Source organism: Siphateles boraxobius, unplaced genomic scaffold (assembly GCF_051911475.1).
Source record: "Siphateles boraxobius isolate OS27281-9 unplaced genomic scaffold, OSU_SipBor_1 30, whole genome shotgun sequence".
Taxonomy (NCBI): Eukaryota; Metazoa; Chordata; class Actinopteri; order Cypriniformes; family Leuciscidae; genus Siphateles; species Siphateles boraxobius.
Window position 1 is genome coordinate 172,039 of NW_027508920.1, and position 10,399 is coordinate 182,437.

Genomic DNA, 10,399 nt, shown 5'->3' on the forward strand with positions numbered 1-10,399 from the left:
TGTCACCTTGCAAAAAACTTCACGCCAATAAATCATCAGAAATATTGCTGACTTGTGCGCGTCTCAAGCGCCCTCCTTACGTTCGTCCTAATGCCTGTTAGTTGTCCGTGGATTTGTCAATATTTGCTGTTGAAAATGGAAACGTCTTTAGACATGGAAAAATCGATTTTACAATCGATTCAATGAACACATATGTCTCAAAAATCGAACAGGATTTGTTCACAAAAGTGACAGCCCTAGTAACAATGTTTCACAGTTTGGAGCGGCTAGATCAATTCAGTAAATGTTCTCTGCATGTGCTGGGTTTGAGTCAGTCGCGCTGTGCGTTTGAAAAGCAAAACACGCCAAATATTAGGCTTCATGTTTTTACTCCAATCTCATTTCATAACGAATTGAAACTTTTGAAGTAACATATGATAATCCAAATGTTTTTTGTTTGGTGAAGTGTTACTGAAGTGTTCCTTTTTAACGATTTATAGGCTGCCAGCTATCTAGGCTATTGTTATTATTTTATGCATCCCTACACATGTATGCAAACAAGGCACAACAAACCTGGTGTTCATATATGTATATATGTGTGTGTGTGTGTGTGTGTGTGTGTGTGTGTGTGTGTGTGTGTGTGTGTGTGTGTGTGTGTGTGTGTGTGTGTGTGTGTGTGTGTGTGTGTGTGTGTGTTTTGTAAATTTCATATTTTTAACGAGAAATATCTAAAATGTATTCCCAAAATCGTTTAGCCTTATAGTTCATCTTGATATAAGCATGTTCACTGGTGTTTTATTTTTTTACAGGGACCAGATACCACTGAATGAATCCTGCTGACTTCCAACATTCATATGAGTCTCTGTACATGAACATGGTAAAATGAAAAATCAAACACCTTGGAAATGACAGGTATGTACTATGTTTCAGGAATGGCTAAAAGGTGTGTGACTGTTCAAGTCTCTATCTTTAGATCAGTGTGTTTACTAATGTGCTTTTTGTCCTTTGTTGTGTATCTTTGGATTATGTTGTGTTTTAAATAAATCCTAACAATCTAAAAGCCATTCTTTTTTAAATCTCTAATCATTCTTTGTGCAAGGCTCCTCATAATGATAGGGCCTGATAGCACCTGATAGGGCGATTATGGGAGGGTCTTTGTCTTTCTCAGGTGTGAAACATCAATATTAATGAGAGATTCACGTCTCCTTGCATAAAGCTTTCTCACACAAAACAAGTCTTACAAATGTTTAATCAATATATTGTCTTATCTGAATAAGTATGCAGGATGATTTTCACATAGTTTTGGAGAAAATATTCTAGGCTACGTGATACAAAAGTCTTTTGAAGTAATAATCAGTATGAGTTTCATGACCTTATTCCAGTGACAATGAATTTTATATTTTTCACAAACCACGCATAAACGTCATTATCTCAAAACTACAATCTTTTACATACATGCTGCTGACATATTATTTTAGCAGAATTTTTCCTGAATACAGTGTAATAAGACTTTAGCCATGTAAATGTCACAAGTAACAGAAATAAGTACAAATGTCAGAGAATGTCAGAACACCTCCAGGACCCAGAAAACACCTCAGACCCCAGAGAGTTAACCAGTGCTGAGAAGCCGTGCCAATGCACAACCCACATATAGAAGATACCTCCGCAAATAACTGCAATGTCAGGTTTCAAACAGAGATGGCGACTTCCCACTGTTTTATATGTATTATACTAAAGTTAGTTCTATCACTGAATTTCGAATTTGATGCTCATAAAGTGAGCAATAGCAAATAATCATAAAAATGAAAATAAGAAATTGTTTTTATTATCTAAGGATATACAAGCGTCTGCTAAATGTTGCTTATAGAAGGATAAACTATGATTGTTACTATCAGTCCTCTGAGAGTATTGATGCCATGATGGAGTTGTTTGGGCTTCTCACACTGTATAAATGTGGTGGTAGACAACAGGCAGGAATCAGAACTGCCATGCTGACACTTAAACTGCTTTTGGTGGTACTGTTAACCCAGGCAGAAAAGCCTGACTGCACACCACAGGGGCACAGGGTGCTGCCTGAACTGGAGAAAGATGGAGACCTAATAATTGGGGGTATATTCTCCTTTCGCACCGGACAAGATGGCTACACAGATTACTTTACAAAGATGCCAGAAATACGTCCATGCAAAGAGTATGTATGTGTTAGTACCATGGTTTAATTTTTCTCATATTTATTGTTATAAATTTGTGTATCCCTAAACCTTCTAAACAAAACATGTTATTTGCTATTAACAAAAATTATCTTAATTAAAAATACAGCTTGACTGACTGAAAAATCCCTTAAGTTTCAGTTTCAGGGAATTCAAGTTTGCTCACACAATGATGTTTGCAATAGATGAGATAAACAGAGACACAGATATTCTCCCTGGAATTAAACTGGGATACAAAATTTACAATGACTGTGGATCCACAGACATACTAAGAGCTGCAATGACATTAGTAAACGGTTTAGAGCAGTCAAAAACAGGAGAAAATTGCACTAAAACTCAAACAGTCCTGGCCGTTATTGGACATTCTGGATCAACACCAACTATGAGCTTTGCAAAGATCGTTGGAAGATTTAATATACCAGTGGTAAGCTATATGTTCTCTTTATTAATTTGTATGTATAGTTATAATTAAGTTTCTATGTTACAATTTCAAATACAGACACTATTTTAATTATAAATATTTGATCAGATTTATTTCAAAAGTTGTAAATTAACTGTTTTATGTCTTTCACTGGCTTTACAGATCAGTCATTTTGCTACATGTGCTTGCTTGAGCAACAGAAAGGAGTATCCCTCCTTTTTCAGAACCATTCCCAGCGATTACTTTCAAAGCAGAGCATTGGCCCAGCTGGTCAGTCATTTTGGCTGGATGTGGGTGGGGGTGTTAAGCAATAAAAATGATTATGGAATAAACGGGATAGCCACTTTTATTACAGCTGCTAATGAGGAAGGAGTGTGCATTGAATACTCAGAAGCCTTTGAAAGTACCAGTCCATACCACGAAATATTGAGAATCGTGAATATTATCAGAATCTCCACATCTAAGGTGATTATAGCCTTCATGTCACACAGGGAGATAAAGATACTGGTGGATGAGCTATTCAGACAGAACATTACAGGACTACAGTGGATCGGAAGTGATGCCTGGATCACAGATGACTCTCTAGCAGATATCCATGGTCAAACTTTGCTGATTGGATCTATTGGATTCGCTGTCCGCAATGCTCAGATACCTAGATTAGGGCCTTTTCTAGATGACGTCAATCCCTCTCAATTTCCTAATAGCATATTTCTTAAAGACTTTTGGGAACATGTTTTTGACTGTTCTTTGTCTCCAAGTGAAATAAGAATGAGGTGTAATGGCTCTGAGAATCTGAGATATGTGCAAAACTCTTTCACTGACTTGACTGATTTAAGGTTCTCAAACAATATATATAAAGCTGTTTATGCAGTAGCTCATGCAGTTAATGATCTTGTCTCATGTGAGCAAAACAAAAGCTCCATTCCTAATGCCACTTGTCTAAAACTTATTGAAATAAAGCCTTGGCAGGTAAGATCAGATAATTCGATATATACAATCAAGCGGCCTGCAGACACTAACATTTTAATTTAATTTGCATTCTGAAGGTCCTAAACTCTTTGCAATCCATAAATTTCACCACACCTGGGGGTGAAAATTTCTTTTTTAATAACAATGGAGATTCACCAGCGAGATATGAGCTGATCAATCTACAAAGAGTTAATAAAGGCAAAATTGAGGTGGGAACTATTGGCTACTATGATGCCTCTTTGCCTAAAGGTCAACGGTTCTCCATGAATAATGTTCAGATAGTTTGGAGAAAAGAAAAAAATCAGGTATAGTGTTTTTTCATACATTTCCCTTCTTTTTTTTTTTCTTTTTTTAAATTACTGCCAAGAAAGTAAATATTATAATGGTTATATTGTTATCTTGCAGGTGCCTGTGTCTGTGTGTAGTGAGAGCTGTCCTCCAGGCACCAGGAAAGCGGTTCAAAAAGGAAGACCCATCTGCTGTTTTGACTGTGTACTATGCCCACCAGGAGAGATTAGCAACAAAACAGGTACATAACAATTTAATGAAAATACCTGTTAAAATTAAAGAAAGAAAGAAAAAGTTACACTTTATTTTAAGGTGTCCTTGTTACAGTGTAATTATACATTCTAGTATTGAATAATATGAATTAACTAAATGTACTTACTATGAGGTTAGGATTAGGGTTTGATATAAGGTTATTTTGCATGTAATTATGCATAAAGTTATTTTTATAGTAAGTATCTACATGTAATATTTGTACCAAGCACACTGTAAAATAAAGTGCTAACAAAAATTATTTCAAGATGTGTTTTGTCACAAAATTGGAGCCAATGCTCAATTCATGTTTTACATAGAATTCAATTTGCACTTGATTTCCTTTTTTTCTAGATTCAACTGATTGCCTCAAATGCCCTACTGCACAGTGGTCAAATACAAGAAGAGATTCCTGCTTCCCAAAAGAAATTGAATTCTTGTCATATTTTGAAATAATGGGGATATTTTTGGCATTGTTTTCTTTTTTGGGGGTCTTTTTCACAATAGTAATCATGCTTATTTTCTATATTTATAGAAGCACACCTGTAGTAAGAGCCAACAACTCAGAGTTGAGCTTCCTGCTGCTTTTCTCATTAACTCTGTGTTTCCTTTGTTCACTTACTTTCATTGGTCGGCCCACTGAGTGGTCCTGTATGTTGCGTCACACAGCATTCGGGATCACTTTTGTCCTCTGTATCTCTTGTGTTCTGGGGAAAACAATAGTAGTGTTAATAGCCTTCAAGGCTACACTTCCAGGAAGTAATGTAATGAAATGGTTTGGGCCCTTACAGCAAAAACTCTGTGTTGTTTCCTTTGCACTCATACAGGTGCTTATTTGTGCATTTTGGTTAATATTAGCTCCACCATTTCCATATATGAACACGAATCATTACCAAGAAAAGATCATTTTAGAATGTCATTTAGGTTCAGCTTATGGTTTCTGGACAGTGTTGGGTTACATTGGTCTCCTGGCTGTCCTTTGCTTCATTTTGGCTTTTCTAGCACGGAAACTGCCTGACAACTTCAACGAAGCTAAATTCATCACATTTAGTATGATAATATTCTGTGCTGTGTGGATTACGTTTATCCCAGCTTACGTCAGTTCTCCTGGAAAATATATTGTGGCTGTGGAAATTTTTGCCATTTTGGTCTCTAGTTTTGGTTTACTGTTCTGCATTTTCTTGCCAAAGTGCTATGTAATTTTACTGAAACCTGAAATGAACACTAAAAAGCATGTAATGGCAAATATGTCCAAAGATATCCATTGATAGTTATTGGAGTACAAAAAATCAACAGGGCATGAGAAGTGGAAAAAAATCCAAAAAAAAAAAAGCATCTGCACTTTTTAATATGCTTTAAATAAACATCAACAAAATAGTATGTTTTGTGATATGGAAATATTCAGTCAAACATTAAGGAATTGGTTTAACTCTTATGTACTGTTGTGAGTCAATTTGACCTGTTTTGAGTTTTTGTTGTTTTATTTTATTTTATTTTATTTGTATTTGTATTTTTTTTTTCTCATTGAGGGTCAGGAACATGCATGCAAAGTTTCAACACACTGATGTGTTTTGATAGCCTGGCTCCGCCCTCCTACGTACTTCCGCTCAATTTTCATTTTCCTTCAGTGCTACATCTGAGATTGTGCTGTAGTCTTTGGTTTTCTCCGGTCAAATTTTTACAGAGGCCAATCAGCGAACAGAGGGAGTGGCTGAGAACGATGATGTTGATGTTGTGCGTTATTTTGAGTTGTAGTTCAGTAATGGCAGCGGAGAAAGATGCGAGCGAAGCTATTCGGTACGTTGTGGCAACGCTGCCAAATATCAAGAAGTTAAAGCCGGAGCAAGAACAATCTTTGCTTAGTTTTATTGGTGGCCATGATGTTGTGGCCCTCCTCCCCACGGGGTTCGGGAAAAGTTTGACATATGACATACGTCACGACCAAACGTTAGCAATTGGTTATGACAGATCCAGACCGACTCTGGGCAGATCCAATTAGTTTTAGACTTCAATAGAGTACCCGCCTACAAGGAAGTTAACGCTTGTCAATGGACTGGTGCCAGACTCTATGTACAAATGAAATGAAATGTACGAGAGTCTGGTGGGACCAGGCTAGTGTTTTGACATATAGGCCCTACACAAACAAATTCTGTTAGGTTTATGATGTTCGTGGGTCAATTTGACTCGCATATTTAAATTATTTAAGGCAAGTGTACATACCCAAAATAATAAAAAGTTTCAAAGTTTGTGAAAATAAAAAGTTGTTTTAAATGGTAACTGTCTGTCCCGATTTTTAAATATATATATATATATATACTGGAAAATTACTTTTCCAATTTATATTTTGTTACAAATCTTGAATACTTTCAGATCACAGACTATGGTATCTTTTTAAAGGGAAAACTTAACAGATTATTATAAAAGTAAAGTTTAAAAAAGTTATGAAAATATTAAATATATAAAAAATGTATACAAATATTTTATACAAAACAAAAATGTATTTCACAAAAAATGTTCAACTCTAAAACTTAAATAAATCAAAGCTAAATATCTGAACAAGTTCTGTGCCAAATTTTAGGTTGATATCTCAAAAAAAAAAATTTGCGCACAGTAATTGTCACGGTGTTGTGCGGGTAGAAGAAGATGGCTGAGTCAAAAGCTCCAAATCAAACAGTTTTACTGATCAAACTCACAGGTACAGACAGGCAGGCAGAATGACGGGCAGAAACACACACTAAACACATCCATATAACTTTAACAACCGACCAGGACACACTGAACAGAAGCAAACTAAATACAAGCATGAATCAAACATAACAAGGTGAAAACAGGTGACACTGATGATGATAACGAGGGACAGGCTGGTAAGTGAGGGAGTGAGTTCAGGTGTGGAGACAAGGATTCTGGGAAGTGTAGTGAAGATGACTAAGACAGACAGGTGCAGACGAAGACTGTGACAGAACGCCCCCCTTCAACAAGGCGCGACCTCGCGCCGTAAAACATCAATGGGGTGGGGGGGGCGGGCGCCCTGAAGGCTGGCCAGGGCGTGGCCAAACTGAGACGGGAAGCCTCCAGGGCGGATCAGGAAGTGCAGGCGGCCAGGGCGGAGCAGGACATGGGCGTGGCCAGGACCGTGGGGACCCTTCGGGCGGCCATGGCGGTGCGGACCCCTCGGGCGGCCATGGCGGTGAGGACCCTTCGGACGGAACCAGCGGTGAAGGGGTCTCTGGGCTGGACGGAACCAGCGGACTGGACGGGACGTGAACGGTCTCTGCCTGGACGGGCTCTGGAGCAGGATCAGCGGCCTCTGGAGCAGGATCAGCGGCCTCTGGAGCAGGATCAGCGGCCTCTGGAGCAGGATCAGCGGCCTCTGGAGCAGGATCAGCGGCCTCTGGAGCAGGATCAGCGGCCTCTGGAGCAGGATCAGCGGCCTCTGGAGCAGGATCAGCGGCCTCTGGAGCAGGATCAGCGGCCTCTGGAGCAGGATCAGCGGCCTCTGGAGCAGGATCAGCGGCCTCTGGAGCAGGATCAGCGGCCTCTGGAGCAGGATCAGCGGCCTCTGGAGCAGGATCAGCGGCCTCTGGAGCAGGATCAGCGGCCTCTGGAGCAGGATCAGCGGCCTCTGGAGCAGGATCAGCGGCCTCTGGAGCAGGATCAGCGGCCTCTGGAGCAGGATCAGCGGCCTCTGGAGCAGGATCAGCGGCCTCTGGAGCAGGATCAGCGGCCTCTGGAGCAGGATCAGCGGCCTCTGGAGCAGGATCAGCGGCCTCTGGAGCAGGATCAGCGGCCTCTGGAGCAGGATCAGCGGCCTCTGGAGCAGGATCAGCGGCCTCTGGAGCAGGATCAGCGGCCTCTGGAGCAGGATCAGCGGCCTCTGGAGCAGGATCAGCGGCCTCTGGAGCAGGATCAGCGGCCTCTGGAGCAGGATCAGCGGCCTCTGGAGCAGGATCAGCGGCCTCTGGAGCAGGATCAGCGGCCTCTGGAGCAGGATCAGCGGCCTCTGGAGCAGGATCAGCGGCCTCTGGAGCAGGATCAGCGGCCTCTGGAGCAGGATCAGCGGCCTCTGGAGCAGGATCAGCGGCCTCTGGAGCAGGATCAGCGGCCTCTGGAGCAGGATCAGCGGCCTCTGGAGCAGGATCAGCGGCCTCTGGAGCAGGATCAGCGGCCTCTGGAGCAGGATCAGCGGCCTCTGGAGCAGGATCAGCGGCCTCTGGAGCAGGATCAGCGGCCTCTGGAGCAGGATCAGCGGCCTCTGGAGCAGGATCAGCGGCCTCTGGAGCAGGATCAGCGGCCTCTGGAGCAGGATCAGCGGCCTCTGGAGCAGGATCAGCGGCCTCTGGAGCAGGATCAGCGGCCTCTGGAGCAGGATCAGCGGCCTCTGGAGCAGGATCAGCGGCCTCTGGAGCAGGATCAGCGGCCTCTGGAGCAGGATCAGCGGCCTCTGGAGCAGGATCAGCGGCCTCTGGAGCAGGATCAGCGGCCTCTGGCGCAGGATCAGCGGCCTCTGGCGCAGGATCAGCGGCCTCTGGCGCAGGATCAGCGGCCTCTGGCGCAGGATCAGCGGCCTCTGGCGCAGGATCAGCGGCCTCTGGCGCAGGATCAGCGGCCTCTGGCGCAGGATCAGCGGCCTCTGGCGCAGGATCAGCGGCCTCTGGCGCAGGATCAGCGGCCTCTGGCGCAGGATCAGCGGCCTCTGGCGCAGGATCAGCGGCCTCTGGCGCAGGATCAGCGGCCTCTGGCGCAGGATCAGCGGCCTCTGGCGCAGGATCAGCGGCCTCTGGCGCAGGATCAGCGGCCTCTGGCGCAGGATCAGCGGCCTCTGGCGCAGGATCAGCGGCCTCTGGCGCAGGATCAGCGGCCTCTGGCGCAGGATCAGCGGCCTCTGGCGCAGGATCAGCGGCCTCTGGCGCAGGATCAGCGGCCTCTGGCGCAGGATCAGCGGCCTCTGGCGCAGGATCAGCGGCCTCTGGCGCAGGATCAGCGGCCTCTGGCGCAGGATCAGCGGCCTCTGGCGCAGGATCAGCGGCCTCTGGCGCAGGATCAGCGGCCTCTGGCGCAGGATCAGCGGCCTCTGGCGCAGGATCAGCGGCCTCTGGCGCAGGATCAGCGGCCTCTGGCGCAGGATCAGCGGCCTCTGGCGCAGGATCAGCGGCCTCTGGCGCAGGATCAGCGGCCTCTGGCGCAGGATCAGCGGCCTCTGGCGCAGGATCAGCGGCCTCTGGCGCAGGATCAGCGGCCTCTGGCGCAGGATCAGCGGCCTCTGGCGCAGGATCAGCGGCCTCTGGCGCAGGATCAGCGGCCTCTGGCGCAGGATCAGCGGCCTCTGGCGCAGGATCAGCGGCCTCTGGCGCAGGATCAGCGGCCTCTGGCGCAGGATCAGCGGCCTCTGGCGCAGGATCAGCGGCCTCTGGCGCAGGATCAGCGGCCTCTGGCGCAGGATCAGCGGCCTCTGGCGCAGGATCAGCGGCCTCTGGCGCAGGATCAGCGGCCTCTGGCGCAGGATCAGCGGCCTCTGGCGCAGGATCAGCGGCCTCTGGCGCAGGATCAGCGGCCTCTGGCGCAGGATCAGCGGCCTCTGGCGCAGGATCAGCGGCCTCTGGCGCAGGATCAGCGGCCTCTGGCGCAGGATCAGCGGCCTCTGGCGCAGGATCAGCGGCCTCTGGCGCAGGATCAGCGGCCTCTGGCGCAGGATCAGCGGGATCAGCGGGCTCTGTGCAGAAGGTTGAATTAAAACCTGCCACTGAGGACTGGAGAAGGGAAGCTGATTTCAGTGCAGATCGGACGGATTTAAGTGCAGGATCCGCCATTTTAGCCCCCAGGTCCATGCTGTTTGAAACCTTCTTCCGGGCTCGGGGCGACACGGGAGGCTCTGGCTGGATCGTCTCGGCGGGACGAGACTCTGGACGGGTGGTGACGGAGGCTGGTGACAGTGGTTGAGCGGAGATGTTACAATCAGCCTCACCCACCGTGTAGGCTGAGCCGCTCAACAAAAGCACGTAGTCCAGATACCGTTCAAGGGTCAATCCGGGATTTCCTAGTGGCATCCATGAATGGAAGTGTGGGTCTAATCCAATCCAGAATAAATCCATCAACTGCTGATCGGTAATCGTGGTTAGATGGCTGCACTTTATAAATTCCTCTAAGTAGGATTCAATCTTACGGCCATTTTGAGAGATGGAACACAGAATCTGACTCGCTTCGTCCATCTTCTGTTAGGTCGGCTCTTCAGTTATTTTCTAGGTCGGTTGTTCTGTCACGGTGTTGTGCGGGTAGAAGAAGATGGCTG

At 45.7% G+C, this 10,399-nt stretch overlaps 1 protein-coding gene across 1 annotated transcript; it reads left to right on the forward strand.

Moving 5' to 3' along the window:
* Positions 1 to 2,328: 2,328 nt before the first annotated feature.
* On the forward strand, positions 2,329 to 5,381 carry LOC143757156 (extracellular calcium-sensing receptor-like). Its single transcript, XM_077248104.1, has 5 exons — positions 2,329 to 2,610; positions 2,770 to 3,576; positions 3,654 to 3,881; positions 3,982 to 4,105; positions 4,468 to 5,381. Exons 1-5 carry the CDS (start codon positions 2,356 to 2,358, stop codon positions 5,379 to 5,381), a joined length of 2,328 nt encoding a protein of 775 aa, XP_077104219.1. The 5' UTR covers positions 2,329 to 2,355.
* Positions 5,382 to 10,399: the final 5,018 nt, after the last annotated feature.

What these genes read in the sequence shown, in the direction of transcription:
- LOC143757156 (XM_077248104.1), top strand. Translation starts at nt 2,356, where the DNA reads ATGATGTTTGCAATAGATGAGATAAACAGAGACACAGATATTCTCCCT. An exon ending in GAAGATTTAATATACCAGTG is followed by an intron (nt 2,611 to 2,769) that starts GTAAGCTATATG and finishes CTGGCTTTACAG; the next exon opens with ATCAGTCATTTTGCTACATG. An exon ending in GGAGAAAAGAAAAAAATCAG is followed by an intron (nt 3,882 to 3,981) that starts GTATAGTGTTTT and finishes GTTATCTTGCAG; the next exon opens with GTGCCTGTGTCTGTGTGTAG.